We start from the raw sequence: 26,062 nt of genomic DNA on the forward strand, positions 1-26,062 counted from the left end.
GGTGAGTTGCCACCTAGATAAAGAAAGGCCCGTAGACGTGGTGTATCTGGATTTTGCAAAAGCATTTGACACAGTGCCCCATAAAAGTTTACTGTACAAAATATGGTCTGTTGGCATGGACCATAGGGTGAGTACATGGATTGAAAACAGGCTACAAGGGAGAGTTCAGAGGGTGATAAATGGGGAGTACTTGGAATGGTCAGAGGTGGGTAGTGGGGTCCCCCAGGGTTTTGTGCTGGGACCAATCATATTTATGTTGTTCATAAATGACCTGGAGAATGGGGTAAACAGTTCAATCTCTGTATTTGCGGACGATACTAAGCTAAGCAGGGCAATAACTTCTCCGCAGGATGTGGAAACCTTGCAAAAAGATCTGAACAAATTAATGGGGTGGGCAACTACATGGCAAATGAGATTTAATGTAAAAAAATGTAAAATAATGCATTTGGGTGGCAAAAAATATGAATGCAATCTATACACTGGGGGGAGAACCTCTGGGGGAATCTAGGATGGAAAAGGACCTGGGAGCCCTAGTAGATTATAGGCTCAGCAATGGCATGCCATACCAAGCTGCTGCTAACAAAGCAAACAGAATATTGTCATGCATTAAAAAGGGGATCAACTCCAGAGATAAAACGATAATTCTCACGCTCTACAAGACTCTGGTCCGGCCGCACCTGGAGTATGCTGTCCAGTTCTGGGCATCAGTCCTCGGGAACGATGTACTGGAAATGGAGCTAGTACAAAGAAGGGCAACTAAGCTAATAAAGGGTCTGGAGGATATTAGTTATGAGGAAATGTTGCAAACACTGAACTCATTCTCTCTGGAGAAGAGACGCTTGAGAGGGGATATGATTTAAATTTATAAATACCGTACTGGTGACCCACAATAGGGATAAAACTTTTTCACGGAAGGGAGTTTAACAAGACACGTGGCCACTCAATAAAATTAGAAGAAAAGAGGTTTAACCTTAAACTACGTATAGGATTCTTTACTGTAAGAGCGGCAAGGATGTGGAATACCCTTCCACAGGCAGTGGTCTCAGCTGGGATCAATAGTTTAAAAGAAACTATTAGATAAGCACCTGAACGACCGCAACTGTCAGGGATATACAAATACTGACTTATAATCACATACATAGGTTGCACTTGATGGACTTGTGTCTTTTTTCAACCTCACCTACTATATATGTAACTATATATGTAACCCTGCATTTTTATTTAGGACATTCCCCCTGCAATGGATTCATATTTACCACACTGTTCCTCCAAGACCTTTTTCAGTGGTGCTTTTTCCTCTTCCACCTCACTCTGTATTGGAGTCCTCACATCTTTTTCTATTTATACCATGACCCTTGACAAATGTACATTATTAATTTCTTCTTTCATGGTTTTCTTCCACTCTGTCTTAACTAATGCTCAGAAGTCATATTGCAGATAACCCAATAACTAGCTTTTATATAATGTATGTAGACAAATTGTATCAAGGTATACAAATTGCTCTTTTACCGTCTGTCAGAGCCTCCTTCTCTGAGCTGGCCGCTCAGCTGTCAGCTAATTGCCAGCTCCTATCTCTCCACATCACCTGTTGATGATATCCCGCTCGTCGGTCCTCCCTACTTAAGCCGTCCAGTCCAGATGATCTCTGCCTTCACCTTGGTCACATCTCTAGAGATGCTCTCTTGTGTTCCTGTTAAAGACTTGCTTGGCTGACATTACTTCTGGCTCCCTGACGTTTTGGCTTGTCTGACTATCTGTTCGGGTTCCTGAACTCTGGCTATGTTTTGACTACATTTACTCTATTTACCTTTTTCATTATTATTATTAAACAAGTGTGATTTAACTGTACTTCTGTCTCATTCTGAATCATGGTTTCTGACACCGTCATTCCTAACCTTTGCATTTATATGCCAGTATAATACAGTTGCAATAAAAAGTATGTGAACCCTTTTGGGATGGTATGGATTTCTGCACAAATTGGTCATAAAATGTGATCTGATCTTCATCTAAGTCACAACAATAGACAATCACAGTCTGTTTAAACTAATAACACACAAAGAATTAAATGTTACCATGTTTTTATTGAACACACCATGTAAATATTCACAGTGCAGATGGAAAAAGTATGTGAACCCTTGGATTTAATAACTGGTTGAACCTCCTTTGGCAGCAATAACTTCAACCAAACGTTTCCTGTAGTTGCAGATCAGATGTGCACAACGGTCAGGAGTAATTCTTGACCATTCCTCTTTACAAAACTGTTTCAGTTCAGCAATATTCTTGGGATGTCTGGTGTGAATCGCTTTCTTGAGGTCATGCCACAGCATCTCAATTGGGCTGAGGTCAAGACTCTGACTGGGGCACTCCAGAAGGCGTATTTTCTTCTGTTTAAGCCATTCTGTTGTTGATTTACTTCTATGCTTTGGGTCGTCGTCCTGTTGCAACACCCATCTTCTGTTGAGCTTCAGCTGGTGGACAGATGGCCTTAAGTTCTCCTGCAAAATGTCTTGATAAACTTGGGAATTCATTTTTCCTTTGATGACAGCAATCCATCCAGGCCTTGGCGCAGCAAAGCAGCCCCAAACCATGATGGCCCACCACCATACTTCACAGCTGGGATGAGGTTTTGATGTTGTTGTGCTGTGCCTCTTTTTCTCCACACATAGTGTTGTGTGTTTCTTCCAAACAACTCAACTTTGGTTTCATCTGTCCACAGAATATTTTGCCAGTACTGCTGTGGAACATCCAGGTGCTCTTGTGCAAAATGTAAATGTGCAGCAATGTTTTTTTTTGGACAGCAGTGGCTTCCTCTGTGGTATCCTCCTATGAAATCCATTCTTGTTTAGTGTTTTATGTATCGTAGATTCGCTAACAGGGATGTAAGCATATGCCAGAGACTTTTGTAAGTCTTTAGCTGACGCTCTAGCATTCTTTTTCACCTCATTGAGCAGTCTGCGCTGTGCTCTTGCAGTCATCTTTACAGGACGCCCACTCCTAGGGAGAGTAGCAGCAGTGCTGAACTTTCTCCATTTATAGACAATTTGTCTTACCGTGGACTGATGAACAACAAGGCTTTTGGAAATACTTTTATAACCCTTTCCAGCTTCATGCAAGTCAACAATTCTTAATCGTAGGTCTTCTGAGAGCTCTTTTGTGCGAGGCATCATTCACATCAGGCAATGCTTCTTGTGAAAAGCAAACCCAGAACTGGTGTGTGTTTTTTATAGGGCAGGCCAGCTGTAACCAACACCTCCTCATCTCATCTCATTGATTGGACTCCAGTTTGCTGACACATGACTCCAATTATCTCTTGGAGATCTCATTAGTCTAGGGGTTCACATACTTTTTCCACCTGCATTGTGAATGTTTACATGGTGTGTTCAATAAAAACATGGTAGCATTTAATACTTTGTGTGTTATTAGTTCAAGCAGACTGTGATTGTCTATTGTTTTGACTTAGATGAAGATCAGATCGCATTTTATGACCAATTTGTACAGAAATCCATATCATTCCAAAGGGGTTCACATACTTTTTATTGCAACTGTATGCCGTAAGAGTACATTTTCTGAAAATAATTACTGTGTACTTTTGCTTTGAAAAGTTGTTAGCTCTACGTGATGTGGCTACATTTTGTTGTGTTTCTTCTTTTTTTTCTGTACAAAATTGTACTTTCCAGAGACTTTCAATAAAACTTGAAATGTGAAAAAAAAGTTATAACATAAAATATATATGTAGGAGAAAAGGCTTGTTGCTCCTCATATTGTTAAAGCGGAGTTCCACCCATTTAAAAGTCAGCAGCTACAAAAAGTGTAGCTGCTGACTTTTAATAATCAGACACTCACCTGTCCCACATCCAGCAATGCGGGTGCATGAAGCCTTGCCCCTCTCCCCCTCCTCTCCGCAGCGCCAGCATTCTAACTGTGGGCACCCGGCTGTGGCTCCACAGCCGGGCGCACACTGCGCATGTGCGAGCCACACTGTGCCCCGTGAATGGACGGGCAATCTTCTGGGACCTGTGATGTGTCCCAGAAGATTGCAGGGAAGGAGGGGGGAGAGGTGATCTTCCTTCCGGCACCGCATCACCAGGGGAGGAAGTGGGAGCAGGGTGCCTCTAAAAACAGGGTACCCGCTCCCCAAAAAAAATTACATGCCAAATGTGGCATGTCAGGGGGTCACCAGCACTTAAAGCGGAAGTTCTATTTTTGAAACTTTAAGAAAAGAGTTGTTGCTTGCCAATGTCCTTGTATTTTCCTATTATGCTTCTGAATTATCTTTTTGCAAGGTACTTACAGATCAAACTGGATAAACATGCAAAATTCAAAACCTTACACAGTAAAAAGAAAGTTCATGGGGTTTATGTACAGTGGGGACGGAAAGTATTCAGACCCCCTTACATTTTTCACTCTTTGTTATATTGCAGCCATTTGCTAAAATCATTTAAGTTCATTTTTTTCCTCATTAATGTACACACAGCACCCCATATTGACAGAAAAACACAAAATTGTTGACATTTTTGCAGATTTATTAAAAAAGAAAAACTGAAATATTACATGGTCCTAAGTATTCAGATCCTTTGCTGTGACAATCATATATTTAACTCAGGTGCTGTCCATTTCTTCTGATCATCCTTGAGTTGGTTCTACACCTTCATTTGAGTCCAGCTGTGTTTGATTATACTGATTGGACTTGATTAGGAAAGCCACACACCTGTGTATATAAGACCTTACAGCTCACAGTGCATGTCAGAGCAAATGAGAATCATGAGGTCAAAGGAACTGCCTGAAGAGCTCAGAGACAGAATTGTGGCAAGGCACAAATCTGGCCAAGCTTACAAAAAAAATTCTGCTGCACTTAAGGTTCCTAAGAGCACATTGGCCTCCATAATCCTTAGATGGAAGATGTTTGGGACAACCAGAACCCTTCCTAGAGCTGATCGTTCGGCCAAACTGAGCTATAAGGGAGAAGAGCATTGGTAAAGAAGAACCCAAAGATCAATGTGGCTGAGCTCCAGAGATGCAGTCGGGAGATGGGAGAAAGTTGTAGAAAGTCAACCATCACTGCAGCCCTCCACTAGTCAGGGCTTTATGGCGGAGTGGCCCGATGGAAGCCTCTCCTCAGTGCAAGACACATGAAAGCCTGCATGGAGTTTGCTAAAAAAACACCCGAAGGACTCCAAGATGGTGAGAAATAAGATTCTCTGGTCTGATGAGACCAAGATAGAACGTTTTGGCCTTAATTCTAAGCGGTATGTGTGGACAAAACCAGGCACTGCTCATCACCTGTCCAATACAGTCCCAACAGTGAAGCATGGTGGTGGCAGCATCATGCTGTGGGGGTGTTTTTCAGCTGCAGGGACAGGACGACTGGTTGCAATTGAGGGAAAGATGAATGCAGCCAAGTACAGGGATATCCTGGACGAAAACCTTCTCCAGAGTGCTCAGGACCTCAGACTGGGCCGAAGGTTTACCTTCCAACAAGACAATGACCCTAAGCACACAGCTAAAATAACGAAGCAGTAGCTTCACAACAACTCAGTGACTGTTCTTGAGTGGCCCAGCCAGAGCCCTGACTTAAACCCAATTGAGCATCTCTGGAGAGACCAAAAAATGGCTGTCCACCAACGTTTACCATCCAACCTGACAGAACTGGAGAGGATCTGCAAGGAGGAATGGCAGAGGATCCCCAAATCCAGGTGTGAAAAACTTGTTGCATCTTTCCCAAAAAGACTCATGGCTGTATTAGATCAAAAGGGTGCTTCTACTAAATACTGAGCAAAGGGTCTGAATACTTAGGACCATGCGATATTTCAGTTTTTCTTTTCTAATAAATCTGCAAAAATGTTAACAATTCTGTGTTTGTCTATCAATATGGGGTGCTGTGTGCACATTAATGAGGAAAAAAATGAACTTAAATGATTTTAGCAAATGGCTGCAATATAACAGAGTGAAAAATTTAAGGGGGTCTCAATACTTTCCGTCCCCACTGTACATAAACCCCATGCACTCTTTTTATTGTATAAGGTTTTTGTTTTTGCATGTTTATCCAGTTTGATCAACACTATCTAACCACATTTTCAATACTGTGTCAGGCAGCAAAATAAATCCTTAATGCCAGCTGCAACTAAAAACTAATTTCATATACTCGCATACATACGATTTTGATAAGAATCTCATCTTTATTGTTCTTTTATTCATCTGTTTCCCTGTGTAAAGCCTTTGATTTTAGAGTTCTCATCAAACTATGATTTTAACATATTCTAGATACTGCAGGTAGTGTTGTTAAATTCAGAGCCAGAATCAAAATAAGAAACTAATCATTTTGATGCACAACTTAGGTGAAAATAGACTGGCATTGCTTAAACAAAAAGCAGCGTATGAAATCTCCCAAACATCCACTATGAAAAAATTTGTAGCACAGAGCAGGTTGTCTTTATATCTGTAGAAAACTAAATTGAAAACAATTCTTCATCTTAGTTGAACAAGATGACTCCTGGCAGGCTGGTCTAGAAAATAATTTATTACTGCTGTGAACAATTAGTACACCTTGGGACAACAGTAAACCATTTGTAATCAAATAAATGGGTGAACTGTTATAAAAAATGTAGAAGCACTTAAATACATTTACTGTGTAAAGAAGCTCAACATCCACTTGAACAATGGTAAAATCAAGGACTTTATGAAAGAACTTTACCTAGAGACACCACTATGTCAGCATATACAGCTCCAATAAAAAGTATGTGAACCCTTTTGGAATGATATGGATTTCTGCACAAATTGGTCATAAAATGCGATCTGATCTTCATCTAAGTTAAAACAATAGACAATCACAGTCTGCTTAAACTAATAACACACAAAGAATTAAATGTTACCATGTTTTTATTGAACACACCATGTAAACATTCACAGTGCAGGTGGAAAAAGTATGTGAACCCCTAGACTAATGAGATCTCCAAGAGCTAATTGGAGTGAGGTGTCAGCCAACTGGATTCCAATCAATGAGATGAGAGTGGAGGTGTTGGTTACAGCTGCCCTGCCCTATAAAAAACACACACCAGTTCTGGGTTTGCTTTTCACAAGAAGCATTGCCTGATGTGAATGATGCCTCGCACAAAAGAGCTCTCAGAAGACCTACGATTAAGAATTGTTGACTTGCATAAAGCTGGAAAGGGTTATAAAAGTATCTCCAAAAGCCTTGTTGTTCATCAGTCCACGGTAAGACAAATTGTCTATAAATGGAGAAAGTTCAGCACTGCTGCTACTCTCCCTAGCAGTGGGTGTAAAGATGACTACAAGAGCACAGTGCAGACTGCTTAATGAGGTGAAGAAGAATCCTAGAGTGTCAGCTAAAGACTTACAAAAGTCTCTGGCATATGCTAACATCCCTGTTAGCGAATCTACGATACGTAAAACACTAAACAAGACTGGATTTCATGGGAGGATACCACAGAGGAAGCCACTGCTGTCCAAAAAAAACATTGCTGCACGTTTACAGTTTGCACAAGAGCACCTAAATGTTCCACAGCAGTACTGGCAAAATATTCTCTGGACAGATGAAACCAAAGTTGAGTTGTTTGGAAGAAACACACAACACTATGTGTGGAGAAAAAGAGGCATAGCACACCAACATCAAAACCTCATTCCAACTGTGAAGTATGGTGGTGGGGCATCATGGTTTGGGGCTGCTTTGCTGCGTCAGGGCCTGGACGGATTGCTATCATCGAAGGAAAAATGAATTCCCAAGTTTATCAAGACATTTTGCAGGAGAACTTAAGGCCATCTGTCCACCAGCTGAAGCTCAACAGAAGATGGGTGTTGCAACAGGACGACGACCCAAAGCATAGAAGTAAATCAACAACAGAATGGCTTAAACAGAAGAAAATACGCCTTCTGGAGTGGCCCAGTCAGAGTCCTGACCTCAACCTGATTGAGATGCTGTAGCATGACCTCAAGAAAGCGATTCACACCAGACATCCCAAGAATATTGCTGAAATGAAACAGTTCTGTAAAGAGGAATGGTCAAGAATTGCTCCTGACCGTTGTGCACGTCTGTTCTGCAACTACATGAAACATTTGGTTGAAGTTATTGCTGCCAAAGGAGGTTCAACCAGTTATTAAATCCAAGGGTTCACACACTTTTTCCACCTGCACTGTGAATGTTTACATGGTGTGTTCAATAAAAACATGGTAACATTTAATTCTTTGTGTGTTATTTGTTTAAGCAGACTGTGATTGTCTATTGTTGTGACTTAGATGAAGATCAGATCACATTTTATGACCAATTTGTGCAGAAATCCATATCATTCCAAAAGGGTTCACATACTTTTTATTGCAACTGTAGGTGGTGCATTAATTAAGGTAGTTATGATTTATAGCATGCTCTGTGTCCTGTGATGTACTCCAAGAAATGTGTTTTATAGGTAACTAAAAAAATCGATTTTTTTTTTTGCTTTGATTGCCCCTTAGCGAGACAGTATGTTTAAAATATGTCCCTGAATCCTGATAGACATCCTCAACATTGGAATGTACCAATGATGGCTATAGTGCTTTACTTTGAAAAGATGCACTTGATCATTGTCTCGGATTAGGTTGATTGGATAGGTCTACAAAGGAAAAGGAAATAAAACACTTCTGATGGTTTGTGTGCATTAATATGCATTGCATTAGGGTGGTCCATTCAAATAAATGGGCTAACAAAGCACCAACTGTCCAAAACGACACAGCACACCACAAGGCACAGTAGTGCTGTGCCTTGTGGTTTATTGCAATGCATGTGCATTGGAGCTGTGTTTACATTGTGAGCTTAAAATGAATGTCACTGGAAATTTTTAATGTATTTTTAAATACATTAATTTACACATTACCACAACACAGCACAGCAAAAAAAGGTGTTTTGGCCCTAAACATTGCAAAGTGTATGAGTGGAAGGAACAGCAAAATACCGTATTTATCGGCATATAACACGCACAGGTGTATAACACGCACCTTCATTTTAGGAGGGAAGTTTCAGGAAAAAAACTTAAATTTTAAATAAAGAACTTTGAAGCAAAATAAGGGTCATTGTCCATCAATGCAGCCTCACCATTGCCCATCTGCAGCCTCACAATTGCCCATCAATGCAGCTTGATCAATGCCCATCTGCAGCCTCACCATTGCCATGAATGCAGCCTGATCAATGCCCATCTTCAGCCTCACCTCAGATTACTGCTGCCTCGGAGGGGACAGGGAGGGGGACGAGACGAGCGCCATCAGATTACATACAGTGAGAATCTCCTGTTTACTCGGCGGCCTCTTTAATACAAAGTTCTTAGACAGAGCACTGGCCCAATGCTGGCCCAGGAGAAAGGACTTCCTATTACAGAGGCTGCTGAGTAAACAGGAGATTCTCGCTGTGTGTAATCTGACGGCGCTCGTCCCACCCCCCCTTCCAGTTCCCTCTTAGGCAGTCCAAATTGCTGTATCAGTGTATAACACGCACACACTATTTGCACCCGATTTTCAGGGTGAAAAAGTGCGTGTTATACGCCAATAAATACAGTATATACACATTTTAGGCATATATTTAAAGGTTAAACTGTCAGATTTCTTCATTGTTCCAAAGCCATACAAAGACCCATTTCTGTGTGCTAAATATTGGCCCATCTCCTTATTCCATACAGACCTTAATCTCTTTTATTTGCCTCATGCCATGGATATTCTGAATCATGCACCTTGATCAAGTTGGATTTATGCCTAGTAGAGAGGCTATAGACAACACCTTTAGGACTCTTAACCTAATTCATAACTGTGAATTCAATCCCAACGTTGCTATATACATAGAGAAAGCTTTTGACAGGGTTAATTGGGGGTTCTTGAAACATACTGTATATTGTATTCTGTCCCATACTGGGGTTGGTAATAATATGCTGAAGTGGATTATCGTAACGCTCTCCCCACAGTTTGCTCTAGCAAACAGATCATGGTGACCTCTATTGCTCCTTTTTTTCTTTTTTTTGACTCTTGAAGCCCTTCTTATTAGACATATCCATTCGAACTCAGATAAATTGGGAGTGGAAATTATTATGCATCATATAATTCTTGCTTACACAGCAAAAATCAGTGTGAGGGATCTTCCTCACACTGACTTTTTTGCACAGGTTTTCAAAGAAAAATATCTCCTCTTTCTTTGAGCCATTCACAAAGATTTAAAGAACTGGTGACTACATGGATGAAGGAATCATTTGATTTGATACAAATAGTATCCCAAAAATGAATGTGTTGCCCCGCCTTCTCCAAACTTGTTTAGTTGCAATTCCACCGACTTTTTTACATATGGTCAAGAGGATGTTCACACTGTAATGCCCCGTACACATGGTCGGATTTTCCAATGGAAAATGTCCGATCGGAGCGTGTTGTTGTAAATTCCGACCGTGTGTGGGCTCCATCGGACATTTTCCATCGGATTTTCCGACACACAAAGTTGGAGAGCAGGAGATAAAATTTTCCGACAACAAAATCCGTTGTCGGAAATTCCGATCGTGTGTACACAAATCCGACGGACAAAGTGCCACGCATGCTCAGAATAAATAAAGAGATGAAAGCTATTGGCCACTGCCCCATTTATAGTCCCGACGTACGTGTTTTACGTCACCGCGTTTAGAACGATCGGATTTTCCGACAACTTTGTGTGACCGTGTGTATGCAAGACAAGTTTGAGCCAACATCCGTCGGAAAAAATCCTAGGATTTTGTTGTCGGAATGTCCGAACAAAGTCCGACCGTGTGTACGGGGCATATCTGTGGGCAAATTGCTCCCCTAGAATAAAAATCGACATGTAAAAAAGTGGGTAGAATTGTAAATGGACAGGTTTGGAGGAGACTGGGAAACACATTATTTTTGGGATAATATTCCTCTCAAACTAAATTATTCCCCCATCCATGTAGTCACCAGTTCTTGAAATCAACACTCTTAGTTTCTCAAAACGCATAGGTGGTATAAGGTCCCTGATCCAATATTATACCATCAGGCAGTTTATTTATCCAGGTTACTGGATTGTGTTTCATTCAATCTTTCAATCTATGTTCTTCTTACCTCTTCAAGCACTCCTTTAGCTGCCGAGTCTAACCCACTTATCTGTTAGGGACCATTCGCTTATATTGACTGCTCTTAAGACCATCTATAAAACTTACAACCTTGTCATTAACCCACTAGGTAACTCCCTCATGGTTTTAGTGATGGACAACCCGGTGTTTGCCCCCAGAACTTACAAGTCTCTTCCTTTACTGATGACTCTGTGGCATGCTTACTAAATCTAAGTACTCTCTCAAGGTGAAAATATCACCCTTCTTTAGTCATCTTCTTCTGGCTCCTACTAATGGTCAATGGATAAGAAAGGTAGATAATATCATGGATATAGAAGAACTTACCCTGGCCCTCAGAAGGCAAGAGGATTGCTTCTGCAAAACATGGTTTTACTGGATCCAATTAAAATATTCTGCCAAATATAAAAAAGTTGGAAGTCTGCTCCCACTAGGCGGCTATAATGAAAACTGCCCCTTTCCCCTCACAATACTTCCTCAACTACTTTCTTTCTTTTCCCCACAAGCCTGGATTGTGCACAGGACCTACTCCCGAGCGATAAATGATGTAACCTGTCCTTAAAAATACTGGTTTGTTTGAGAGGCAGGGCTTTTTTTCAGGGGGAACTTGGTGGAACTCAGTTCCACCACCTCTTGCTCAGACCCTTTGGTGCCTGCTCACCACAATCACTTGTAAACACAAAAGTCTTGTTTCTGTGTTTACAAGTGACAGCTCTGCACTCTGTGTGTAACCCCCATGAACTCTACACTCTGTATGTAATGCAATCCTGATATTTAATGCCCCTTTAAGACCCTTCTACTGTTTGTGAAATATGACCACACCCATTATTTGATGTGACTTGAAGGGTGTGTGTGGGGGGAGGGGTTTTAGGGGGTCGTGGTTAAGTTCCAGCACCTATTGTTTGAGAAAAAAAGCCCTGTTGAGAGGTATATATCTACAGGGGACTCTGTTCTGTTGCGCCTGTCTATTTACCAACTATCCTTGTATTGTTGCTTTCAATAAACAATAAAAAAAAAAATATGTCAGTTTTCACAAGAATGCATTTTTTAAAATAAATTAAGCTTTTTTAATGTAAATATTTTTTACAAGTGCAGGATTTGTTTGTTCATACTGATCAGGACATGGTAAACTTGAATAATGAATTACACAGTAGCAAATAACTACTTTCTATTATTAAGATTTTGTTTTCACCCATAAATACAGTTTAATTATGATTTCTTTGTTATTAACATTACTTAATTGTGAATAGGAAGGATGTATATACAACCCTGCTTTGAATTACAGATAAACACAACATATAAATCAGAAAATATTATAATAAAGAACACATACATACAATGGGAGTAAAAAAGCAGAGCATTTTTAACAGAGTACGACTTTCACATAGGATGAGGAATTAGAAAATAGAAGTGCAAATTGATGAAGGGATTAGAAATGAGCAATATGTATCCACGACTGTATCCAAATGCAATATTAAAGCATAATACACCTCATACTTTGTACACAAATGCCTGGAGTCAGTAGGTTCACAATCATTTCAAAATATATACGAATTAATGTCCCACAATCATAAAACATACCAAAAAAGGAAATAAAAACTGAAAAAACACCTTTGAGAATTATACATGGAATTTGTATGCTGTTTTATCCTGTTCAAGTTTTGTTAAGATATTTAATATATGCCATATTCTGAAGACAATGACAATACACATATAGAACATTATTTTATTTGTGAACTAAAAAACACATATTAAAGTGTATGTAACCCCTAACAATTAATTTTTCTTATTTGCTACCTTTTGGTCTGTTAAATATTGCATTGAAAATGCTTTGTTATACCTGTGCCACAGGTGCAAAAAAAAATACCTCTTGACCCTTTCACAAATCCAGTGGACATCTAACTTCCCGTAGGTAGTTGATATCTCAGACATTATTATCAGCTCCACTTGAGCTCTCTCTATGGACTGCAGAACATTACCTGTGTTATGGAGAAGATGAGAGTATGATGACTTCTGTAATCCAAACACACCTCCTGTGCTAGGATGACAATGCTTTCTATCCATAGATACAATATAAAACATTGTCTCTGTAGGACATAAAGTATTTTACTGTTAGGCTCACTAGGTAAAGAAAGAGGAAAAAGAGCCAGAGGAAAGAAATGAATGCAGCAACAACATCTAATGGCTAATAAATTGCAATAAATACATTTCTTGTCTTTGGGTTTAGATACGCTTTAATTGAAAATGTGTAATGTTTCTAAAAGGAATCATTTGTTTAACTTACAGTTTATGATTTCCTATTTGTATTTAGTGAGACTTATAATTGGCTCACAAAGGCTCAGACATAAATTTGGAAGCTATAGAAATAATCTACACATATTATTACTGTCTCCAATGGTAACTTTCCATGAAATTCCATACATTTGAGGATGCCATAAAGGAATGGTCACATGCACCCACAACGATCTACTACCATAGCTGGAATTTTTCCTTGAATTACTTCTGCATCATCATTAAAATAAAGCATATTAATAGAAGACATTTTAGCTGGGGAACAGCATGGCCCAGTGGGCCCTTTAGGGTTTGCCTGGTTAACAACATGGCTATGGGGATACTTTTGCAGATATTCAATACCACATTCTCCAGAACAATAGTTGGCTTTATATCTTTTTGGTGCAATCACCCAATCCCAGCCAATAGCCTCAAAATCTACTGTTAATGGATATCGACAGCACATTGTTTCAGATGAATGCTCATTACAGTCATTTCCAACGTTCCTTCTCAATCTTTTCGGCATATCTATGACCTTGACCTCCAAAAATGGATCCTGATGGAAAAAGAGGGCCATATTAATCAAATACTGTAACCCATGATTGCTACAGATATACTAAGATATAGGCACACATACAGTATATGTACACTTTACACAGAAAGAATAAATACTTGTTCAATATGTAATCAAATATGCACTATTTATGTTGCTCTTCTTAAAGACCAACTACAAGCAATAGCCAGGAAATAATGCACATGCTTTAAGTCTCATTTGAAGTCACAAAAATACATATGCAGTCAGATACTAACAACCTCCATTTTCTGAATCCTACCTGAACTTTACAACAGTTGTGTAGGGAGTCTAAATTTGATTGTGCAGGTCAATAGGCACCAGAATTAACCTTCCCTTAGCTCCATTGATCCGCACAAGCAGAATGAGGGAAATCAACTGATTCCCCCATCCATTCTAAAGAGCGTGGGTGGAGAAATCTCCCCTGCTGGCTATTGTTTTTTAAAGTGGTGTTCCGGCCGAAATTATACTTTTTAAATAAAAATACCCCCATAATACACAAGCTTAATGTATTCTAGTAAAGTTAGTCTGTAAACTAAGGTCTGTTTTGTTAGTTTATAGCAGTAGTTTGTTATTTTATAAACTTACAGCAGGCCGTGGCCATCTTAAGTCTGGGCATCTGAAGCCAGACTGTATTTCTTCCTGGATCTCATCCTTGCAGATCTCGCACATGCTCAGTGCAGCACAAACAGTGTAATAGGTTTCAGGTCAGGTTTCCATAGCAACGGCAGTGTCAAAGGAAGTTGCCGCCCCTTCCCAGAAGGCATTGCAAACAGGAAATGATGTGATGGGCCAGCCAGGGAGGAGGAAGTGAAAAATGAATACAGCAGATATACAGTAAGTGCTGAGAAAAATTTTTTTAAAATATCCAATTCGTTTACAGTGCACAGTTTAGTGAGGGATGCTGAAGAGTTGTAAAAGTGGGTGGAACTCCACTTTAACAGCTTCAGCACCCGTGGCTTAATACCCAAACAGTGAATGCATCTGATAGAAAGTAGTCACTGTTCAGCCGATAATTTTCCACTGAACTCAGTCAATTTTCAAATCTGCTTTTGTTGAACTGGGTGGTGCCAAAATTCAATCTGTGTATGATTAGCTTAAGACCTAGAGGAATCTTATTTTAAAAGACCTGGTTAGACATAGCTCCTCTACTTTTCTGCAATTCATAAATACAGTATATTTACAAGCAAAATTGAACTTTCAATGTACATAAAACATAAAAAATAATAATTTATTATTTCTCTTTATTCAAAGTTTTACCTCATTAAACATATAGAAATGCATTATAAGTCTGGTAATATTTGTCACATAACCACTTGAACACCAAGCTTTTTCTGGCACTTTTTGTTTACATGTAACAATCAGTATTTTTTGCTAGAAAATGTCTTAGAATTTCCAAACAATATATTTTTTTTAAAGCAGAGACCCTAGAGAATAAATTGGTGGGTTTTGCAACTTTTTATGTCACGCAGCATTTGCGCAGCAGTTTTTCAAACACAATTTTTTTGAAAAAAAAAATTTTAATGCAAAAAAACACAATACATAACCCAATTTGGTAAACTATAAAAGATGATGTTACATTGAGTGAATAAATACCAAATATGTCACACTTTAAAATTGCGCACGTGACCGCGACAAACTACGTTAATTTTACTATTCATAGGCAACCCTTTTAAAGCCTTTACAGATTACTACTTTAGATTTGCATAGGAGGTTTGGTGCTAGAATTACTGATGTTTGTGGTGATAACTCCCATGTGGGATGATCACTGTTTGCCTTTTTTTGTGCAAGCACGGGGGAACAGAGGCACTTAAAAAAATGTTTTAATTATTTATTTTGTTATTTTTATTTTTACACTGTCACTTTAATTTTTTTTATTTTATCACTCTTATTGCTGTCACAAGAAATGTAAGTATCCCTTGTGACAACAATAGGCATGTGACAGGTACTTGTTATGAAGAAATCTGTGGTCTGCCTTAAAAGCATTTGATTACACCAATATAGGTGTTATCAAATACATCCGGGTAACCCGGAAGTGATGTGACATCATCACTTCTGGGCTACTATTACATAGAGTCCAACAAAGCCAATCTGGTCTTTGGTGGGCTCTAAGATCAGCTGGCAGAAGCGTGCGGCTAGTTGATCAGGACTCCTTGTGGGACGGTCCCCTTGATTATTGCTAGCATCTATAAGAGCCATGTGCAGTAATCACATGTAAAATCTGGCGGGCTGGTTGTACCCAAGTTGATTGATCAACTTGGGTACATTCAGCCTGCCCATACATGGTTCGAATCTCGACCAGTTCCTGCTGAACCAGCCTAGATAGCATACTTAGGCTAAGGTAGGCAAATGGAGCTTCAACTGTTTGTTATGTCTTTGTTTTTCTCTCCTCCCCCTCACCTGGTTCCATAACCATTTTTAATAATATATCAGATCTTTCACGTTACTAAGAAAGGGCAGTGAGTATTATCCCTTGTGGCCTCTTGTTGGCTGTCTGGGTCAATATCTGCAGATCAAGTTACATGCAATTATTTTAACATTAAGGCTGGTTCGTCTACTAAGTAGTGTAGGGCGTGTACAGAGACAGTCCCCTTTATAGGGGACTACGTGCCATGGCCTCATAGCTAAAAGTTTGTTGGGCAAGGTATGTCTTTTTGCTGTTGGCACAAAGGTGTGCAATAGGGTTGACATCCCTGGAGGTGTCTGTAACATGGAACATGATTTGGCATTGTTGGAAGATTGGTCAAAGCACTGGAAACTGTAGTTCAATGTTTATAAATGTAAAATACTGCACCTAGGGAAAAGTAATCTAACATTGGGGGTACAGTGTTAGCCAGCGTTACAGAGCAAAAAGATTTGGAGGTACCGTATTTATCGGCGTATAACACGCGCCGGCGTATAACACGCACCCCAAGTTTAGGAGGGAATTTTAAGGAAAAAAACTTTTAGGAGGGAAGTTTAAGGAAAAAAAACTTACATTTAAATGCCCATCAATGCAGCCTCATCAGTGTTCATCTGCAGCCTTTCCCCAGTGTCCAGTGCAGCCTTGTCAGTGCAGCTTTGCCCCAGTGCAGCCTTGTCCCCAGTGCAGCCTTGCCCCAGTTCAGCTTTGCCCCAGTGCAGCCTTGTCCCCAGTGGTCCGTGCAGCCTTGTCGCCGCCGACATACAAACGTTTAGTTTGTATTTTTAAACATGGCGCCGCGGAGTTCGGAGGGACTCGGGGGCGCTCGTTCAGCTGAACGAGCGCCGCCGAGGACACAGTGACTGGGCGGAGCCGAGATACACATATCCGAGGGTTCTCGGCTATTCTTGGCGCCGTTCACAGTCACGCCCAGTCCCTATGATGGACATAACAGAGGTCCAATGGCGGGACTGGGCGTGACTGTGAACGGCGCCGAGAAAAGCCGAGAACCCTCGGCTATGTGTATCTCGGCTCCGCCCAGTCACTGTGTCCTCGGCGGCGCTCGTTCAGCTGAACGAGCGCCCCCGAGTCCCTCCGAACTCCGCGGCGCCATGTTTAAAAATACAAGCTATGTGAATGTCGGCGGCGATCGCTCCGACAGATCACAAAATAGCGGGGATCGGCGTATAACACGCACCCACGATTTTCCCCTTATTTTAAGGGGAAAAAAGTGCGTGTTATACGCCGATAAATACGGTACTTATTATTAGCAGGTTATTGAATCATGTGCTTGGAAGCTTGTTGTATGCAGAGAATACTTTGCTTTCATGGAGAAATATCAGAATATCATGGCACAGGAAAAGAACACAAACAAGTGCATACTTAGGTACAGAGGGTACCTTTCAAATCATAGAATACATGAACTATACACTATAATACTACAGCACCACCTGCTGGCATAGATAGGTATAATGCTAATATATATATATATATATATATATATATATATATATATATATATATATATATATATATATATATATATATATATATACATATATATATATACATATATATACATATATATATACATATATATACATATATATATATACATATATATATATATATATATATATATATATATATATATATATATATATACATATATATACATATATATATATACATATATATACATATATATACATATATATATATATATATATATATATATATATATATATATATATATATATATATATATATATATATATATTAGCATTATACCTATCTATGCCAGCAGGTGGTGCTGTAGTATTATAGTGTATAGTTCATGTATTCTATTATATATATATATATATATATATATATATATATATAGTCAGTTTATTAGCAACTTTGCTGTTGTACTTCCAACTTATTTCATATGATTGCAAAATGAGCAAACACTGTGACCAGGCAGTGGGAAAAGTGAATAGAATTCTAGCATGCATCACTAGAGGAATCACCAGCAGGAGGAAGGAGGTCCTGAGTCACAAGTTATCCAGCAAGTTCCTGCTTGTTTATTCTTACCTCCTTTCTGCAGTGCTTCTCTACTCTGATTAATTTCACATGTGGTTTAGCTATACTTACCTATGGGCATCGTCTGCCATTCTGTGGGCTTTTATTTCCTTCCCTTCCATCACTTCCTGGCCCGCCTCCTAGTTTGCTTGCCTATATAAGACATGCTCAGTGTAACCCACGTTGCCTGAGAAACTTCACAGTTTTCTGAGCTCCCATTTGCTTGTCACTTGTTTAAACTGTGTCTGACTACTCGTGTACCGACCGGCTTTGTGCTTGTTCACTACCCGCCCTGACCCCAGGCTTGTCTCCTGGTTTTCCATTTGTCTACTGCTTGTACTTAGCACATGCGAGTGGTCTCCGCATCCTCAGCTGGGCATGCCTGGGACCCGCAACCTGGTTCCAGCTTGCTGCAAGTCCATCCCCACCATCAGGGGCTCTGGAGAAGAAGCAGGCTAGGGCTTAGACTCCACTCCCTGGGGAACCCTGACTTGGCGATCTACAAGGGCTCACTACCAAAGATGCTTGACATCCTGATTTACCCATATAGATCATTTAGAATACTGTGTTCAGTTCTGGAAACCTCACTTACAAAAAGATATTGATAAGCTAGAACGAGTCAAGAGATGGGTAATAAAAATGGTGAAAGGTCTGGGGGATAAAACATATCAAGAGAGACTTCAGGAACTTACTATGTACAGTGTGGAGGAAAGAAGGGAAAGGGGAGACATGATTTAAACCTTTAAATACATCAAGGGGGTGAATAAGGTTCAGGATGAATATGCAACAATGAAACCAAAATCAAGAAACCGAGGACATTACCTCACACTAACTGGAAGAAAATTCAAGACTAATTCTAGAAAGTATTATTTTACTGAAAGGGTAATTGATGCTTGGAATAAACTTCCAGCAGAGGTAGTGAGACAGTCAACAGTAAATGGCTTCAAACATGCTTGGGACAAACATAGATCGCTACTGAAATATAAAAGTTAACTAAAAAAAAAAGAAAAAAACCCCCAAACCCCCCCCCCAAAAAAACAACAAAAAAAAAAACAAAACGGCAGACTCGATGGACTACTCCAGGAGCCCCAAAACTTTATAAACAAAGGGCCAGTTTACTGTCCTTCAGACTTTAAGGGGGCTGGACTGTGGCCAGTGGGAGTAGAAAAGGTCCCAACATCAATGGGAATAAACAATGTCCCATCGTTGGTGTCAGTGGGAGGAATTGTGCCCTGTTGTTGGTGTCCTTGGGAGGAATTGTACCTTATCGATGGTGGCATTGAGAGGAATAGTGCTCCATCATTGGTGCCCATTGTTGGTATCTGTGGACAAAAAAGTACCCCAAGAGCCAGATAAAGGCAAGCAAAGGGCCACATCCAGCCCCTGGGCCGCAGTTTAGAGACCACTGGACTAATCAATTTTTCTGCCAACACTTTTCAATGAATTCCTAAAGGAACCATGTCCCTAAACCTCTGGAGGCATTGATCTAAGAGAGACCCCTGTGGATGGAGGTGGAAGTGATTCTGGTTCTATGAACTGGGAGGATGGAGAGTTTTGATTGTACATGCTTCATTCTGCCATAGTGAACGTGAGAGTTCTGGGAGCCTGGAGGGAGCACGTGGTTGCCTACACAGGACTATTATTATTTAGTTCACAATGGAGTAGGTCACAATAATCATATAAGCATTACAACATGGAAAGAAATAATTTTCGAAGGACTGTGAATTGTGTGATGGACTTGATTGATTGAAATGTATTGCATAACATAGTCACTATTTATATACATTTAGTATTTGTATATCAGCAGCGATACACCTGGTTATTATTATTTTTTCTCTTATTCATTTGTAAATAGGTGTTATAGATGTACTGTATACTGGACAGATGCATCGAGTAATAAGGTGTGAAACAGAAAGATGTAATAAAAATATGTCGACAGTAGCCTTGTTTATTTGTTCTAGTTACTTACCATGTACTTACACTCTCCTGTGTGACTGAATTTAGGAGTGGAATGTGTACAGAGTTGCTACATCTTTGATAAAGAATTATGCAATCTATACAGTTGGAACATTATTATTATTATTATTATACACGATTTATATAGTGCCAACAGTTTACGCAGCACTTTACAATGTAGACGGAGGACAGCACAATTACAGTACAGTTCAATACAGAAGGGATAGGAGGGCCCTGCTCGTAGAGCTTACATTCTAAAGGGAGGGGGGTGGTGGTACAAAAGATAATAGATGCTGGGAATGATTTAATGGGGTTGTTAGGTGGGTGCGGGATAGGCTTCTCTGAATAAGTGAGTTTTCAGGGATCTCCTAAGGGTGAACAGGTTAGGGGCTGATCGGATATACCGGGGCAGGGAGTTCCAGAGGATGTGAGAGGCTCTGGAGAAGTCCTGAAGGCCAGCATGAGAGAAGGTAACAAGGGAGCTAGAGAGCAGGAGGTCCTGGGAGGAGCTGAGCGGACGATTTGGGCGATATCTGCAGATGAGGTTGGTGATGTAGCTGGGGCGATGCTGTGGATGACCTTGTATGTTGTGGTTAGCATTCTGAATTTTATACGGTGGGGTAGGGGAAGCCAGTGAAGGGATTGACAGAGAGGGGCAGCAGTCACGGATCGATTAGTGGGGTGTATTAGTCTAGCAGCAGCATTCATAATAGACTTAAGGGGGTATGGCCTACGTAAGGGTAGGCCATTAAGGAGAGAGTTGCAGTAGTCAAGGCGAGAAATAATCAAGGAGTGAATAAGTTGCTTTGTGGTGTCATTAGTCAGGAAGGGTCGAATTCTGGAGATGTTGCAGAGATTAAGGCGGCAGGATTTAGCCAGTGATTGGATGTGGGGCTGAAGGAGAGGTCAGAGTCAAGGAATATACATTTCTTATGTAAAACATCAAATATGTTGTAAATTGTATATATCAGATACTCTATGAGGTCAGAACTTTGTGCAGGCTAGTCAAGTTCCTCCACCTCAAACTCGCTCATCCATGTCTTTATGGACCTTGCTTTGTGCACTGATCTGAATCATTTGGTGGAGGGGGGTGTCACGGAACGTCCCTCACTCCGCTTGAGTGCTTCCGTTGTATACCACTTCCTCCCAGTCTGTATACAGATATCAGATATTCCAACCTCTCTGAGCAGAAAACAAGGCGACACTTGCTTCACTGCTAACATGGACTGTTTATTATGAATCAAAGTTACAAGACTTTATATGCCGTTGGAACCTCCTCTAACAATACAACTGTAACTTAATTAACATGAGCTAATTATCTAATCCTTTATACAGCCTAGGTGACTGAGACATTACCTTTCGCCCAGACTTGTGGTCACCGAGCTTCACACAGTTAATTAACACAATAGCAGTCGTCCCGTCTCCTACATTGTATAGAGGATACTGTCATTAGCTCATTCAATTAACATAAACACAGGTTGATGACACCAGCATCTCCTCACAGGATGTGTCCCAACAGAATGAATCCATTGAAAATCCAGGGCCCATAATCAAAAGGCAACAGGCTTGCATACAGTCCTCTCCAATAGCCTCTGTCCCGGCTAGGTCTGTGACATTTCTCCCCTTTCGGCAGGAGACTAACACAGGAGGAGACCCCAGACGGGTTGACTCCGAAGTTAGTCCATAGTTCCAGTCCTCTACTGCCTGTACCCACACAGTACCCCAAACAAATTGTTCCAAACAGAGTATTACTCACCCAGCCAACCTCTGCCTCTCTCAGAGAACATATCTGCCGCTGGGGAGAGGCCTGGACTGGCTCTTCTCCCTGGAATCCTTTCTGCCGCTGGAGAGAAGACAGGGTGTCTGGGCTCACTCTGTCATGCTGTTGGGGATCGGGGCCCACTGCCCAGCATCCCTGGGGTATACAGGTGGAGACTGAAGTCCCATCCACCTTCACAGGAAATCCATCCTCTGTTAGTTGAGGGCAGAGTCCAGCAGTCCTCGGCCCTGTTGCCAGCCCTTCTGCTGGAAACCCCACACCATCTGTTCCGGCTAACTGTTGGAGAGGGAGGCCTCCCTGGAACTCTGTAGTTGTTGCCGGTGCTGGGCAGAGGTTGGTAGCACTCTGCCCTGTTGCCAGCACTTCTGCTGGGGACTCCGCATCCTCTGCTCCGGCTAACTGTTGGGGCAGGAGGCTGGCTTCCTCCACTCCCAAACTGTGTAGCTGCCATTGGGGAGGTGAGCCGGCTGCTTCCTTTTCCATTCCCTCATCTGGCTACTGGGACGACATGTCGATGGTACTGTCTCCCAGGTACACGGATCTTTGCTGGGGAGGAAAGCCCACTTCCTCCACCCTGGCCAACTGTTGGGGAGGGACAACACACACCTCCTCTCCCTTCTCCCCCTGTATCTGCTGCTGGGAAGTGATTGCCATCTTCTCAGCCTGAGCCTCCACAATTGCTGCAGGTGTGGGGCAGAGGTCTTGGACCCTCTGTCCGGTTGCCAGCACTTCTGCTGGGTGTTTGCCAGGTGGTTCCTCCTCTACAGAAACGTCTATTAAATCCCCAGTCTCTGGAATTGGTAAAAGTGTGGGACAGAGGTCTTGGACCCTCTGTTCAGTTACCAGATCTTCAGCTGGAGAAGTTTGTTTTAACTCCATAGATGCTGCTGGCAGAAAATCACATGTCCCTGTCAGTGTTGTGGGAGAAAGGCTGACTACCTCTTCTCTCAAGAAGGCCGAAGCCACTGTTGGTGCTGGGCAGAACACAGTGAACTTTGGCCCTAATAGCAGCTCTTCTGCTGGAGGCTCATCAGGTTGTTCTTCCTCAGCAGAAAAGTCTATGAAATCCCCCGTCTCTGCAACTGATATCTGGGGATGGAGGTTCACCATCTCCTGTCCATGGAATCCAGAAGATGCTATCAGTGCTGAGCAGAGCGCAATGAAGTTTGGCCCTAATCCCAACTCTTCTGCTGGGGGCTCACCCGATGGTTCTTCCTCAGCAGAAAAGTCTATCAAATCCCCTGTCTCTGCAACTGGTGTCTGGGGATGGAGGTTCACCATCTCCTGTCCATGGAACCCAGAAGATGTTATCAGTGCTGGGCAGAGGTTAGCAGAGCTCTGCCCTGTTGTCAGCACTTCAGGTTTGGGGACGGCAATCTCCAGATTTTCCACTGCAGATTCTCTGGCATGCTGCTGGACAGGCACATTCCTCCATCCAAGATCATCCCATGCAGAAACAGGATCATCAAGATCAGTCAGCACTTGCTGCATCCGCCATAAGACCTCCGCCTCCATAGCTGTGGGGGCAGGTTGGCAAAGCACACTATTGCTCTGCCACATTGCCGACTCTTCAGCCAGGATTTCAGGGTTGTCAGCTGGTATTTCCTGATAGTCCCAGGCAAAGGGAGCCCAGCCCTGGCACTGAGCAATGTCTAGCAGCCATCTGTAGGCGATCTCTAGCTCCCATTCCTGAACGGCCAGAAACTCCAAATCTTCCTGTGCCCAGTGCACTTCCGAAATGTTCAGTAGCCCTTCTCTGAAATCCATGATTTCGTCCACCCGCCGCTCCAAATCACTCCCAAAGTTAGGGTCCCCTGTCAGCTTCACAAACAACAGTCCCAAGCCGCCGTAGCTTAAGCCTTCCGTTGGGCTGTCATCCGCTATCCAGGGACATGCTTGGGATACATGCCACCGGAGGGCTCTGTAGCTCTCATCCAGCTTTATCTCTGCCCAGACCAGCCTGCTTAATTCAGCTGTCTGCTTCTTGTGTGGTTTTTCTCCCAAAAACCGCACCCGCAGTCCGTACTGCGACCAGTACCTTTCCTCGATGGAGGGGAGAACTTTTCCCTGGTGTCGCTGCTCACGGGCTAGCGCTTCCTTCCAGAGTTTGCAGCGAATAGAATCACACCATCCCAACAGGACCTGCTCCGATACTGGTCCTCTGTGCTGTATCTGCATCTCTCGCAACCTCCTTCTGAATTCCTCATCCATGGCGGCTGGTATCTGTACCTCTCCTCTCCTGCTATCTGGACCTTGGATCCAGATGGAAGTTTGGATGTCCCAGACTGCAGGAAGCTTTCCCGCTGCTTGCCACCAATGTCACGGAATGTCCCTCACTCCGCTTGAGTGCTTCCGTCATATACCACTTCCTCCCAGTCTGTATACAGATATCAGATATTCCAACCTCTCTGAGCAGAAAACAAGGCGACACTTGCTTCACTGCTAACATGGACTGTTTATTGTGAATCAAAGTTACAAGACTTTATATGCCCTTGGAACCTCCTCTAACAATACAACTGTAACTTAATTAACATGAGCTAATTATCTAATCCTTTATACAGCCTAGGTGACTGAGACATGACCTTTCGCCCAGACTTGTGGTCACCGAGCTTCACACAGTTAATTAACACAATAGCAGTCGTCCCGTCTCCTACATTGTATAGAGGACAATGTCATTAGCTCATTCAATTAACATAAACACAGGTTGATGACACCAGCATCTCCTCACAGGATGTGTCCCAACAGAATGAATCCATTGAAAATCCAGGGCCCATAATCAAAAGGCAACAGGCTTGCATACAGTCCTCTCCAACAGCCTCTGTCCCGGCTAGGTCTGTGACAGGGGGATTATGGTGTGGGGTTGTTTTTCAGGGGTTGGGCTTGGCCCCTTAGTTCCAGTGAAGGGAACTCTGATCAGCATCAGCATACCAAGGCATGTTGGACAACTTCATTGTCCCAACTTTGTGGGAACAGTTTGGGGATGGCCCCTTCCTGCTCCAACATGATTGCGCACCAGTGCACAAAGCAAGGTCCATAAAGACATGGATGATCGAGTTTGGGGTGGAGGAACTTGACTGGCCTGCACAGAGTCCTGACCTCAACCCGATAGAACACCTTTGGGATGAATTAGAGTGCAGACTGCGAGCCAGGCCTTCTCTTCCAACATCAGTGCCTGTCCTCACAAATGTGCTTCTGGAAAAATGGTCAGACATTCCCATAGACACACCCTAAACCTTGTGGACAGCCTTCCCAGAAGAGTTAAAGCAGTTATAGCAGCAAAGGGTGGGCCAACTCAATATTGAATCCTACGGACTAAGACTGGGATGCCATTAAAGTACATGTGCGTGTAAAGGCAGACATCTCAATACTTTTTACAATATAGTGTATCTTTTTGTGGCAAATATTACCAGCCTTATAATGCATTTATATTTTTTATGAGGTATATTTTTTGCTAAAGACAAACAATACATTATTGATTTTATAAGATACCTTTAAAGTCCCATTTTGTTTACAAATACATATTTGTTGAAAGTAGCAGAGAAAATGGTACAATGCCCATGCCCAATGCCCATGCCCATGTAAGGGACTTCAGCATGGACACCATTTCTTAGGTGTTAGGCAACTGTGAAAAGATTTTTCTACAATACAAGTCTGTGTGAGAACACTTGTGCTAAGTTCTGTGGTCATTATAGAGCTATGCCAGCTATGCCAGCACACAACTTTGGAGTTTAAGCGTAGACACAAACACAAGTGGTTGTACAGGTGTGAAACTTTACCTGGGCTGTAAGAATGCTTCACAGCATGTCAAAAGACGCTTGTCATATTAATCTGTACCATTTGTTTGCCCTGCAGTCTGCCTCTGTGGGGCGGCCATCTTGGTAGAGGCTTTGCATCCATATGTCAGAGCCTCCAGCAAGGAGAACAGTGAGCAGCACAGTAATGAT

At 41.8% G+C, this 26,062-nt stretch overlaps 1 protein-coding gene across 1 annotated transcript in view; it reads right to left on the reverse strand.

The window, feature by feature from the left end:
* Nucleotides 1–12,155: 12,155 nt before the first annotated feature.
* Nucleotides 12,156–26,062, reverse strand: part of LOC141146706 (growth/differentiation factor 8-like) — a 58,191-nt gene continuing 44,284 nt past the window's right edge. The window contains exon 3 of the mRNA XM_073633196.1: nt 12,156–13,902. Coding sequence (XP_073489297.1) covers nt 13,522–13,902 — 381 coding nt within the window. The 3' untranslated portion in view covers nt 12,156–13,521. The remainder of the gene's footprint in view (nt 13,903–26,062) is intronic.

This window comes from Aquarana catesbeiana, linkage group LG06 (assembly GCF_042186555.1).
Source record: "Aquarana catesbeiana isolate 2022-GZ linkage group LG06, ASM4218655v1, whole genome shotgun sequence".
NCBI classification, from domain to species: Eukaryota; Metazoa; Chordata; class Amphibia; order Anura; family Ranidae; genus Aquarana; species Aquarana catesbeiana.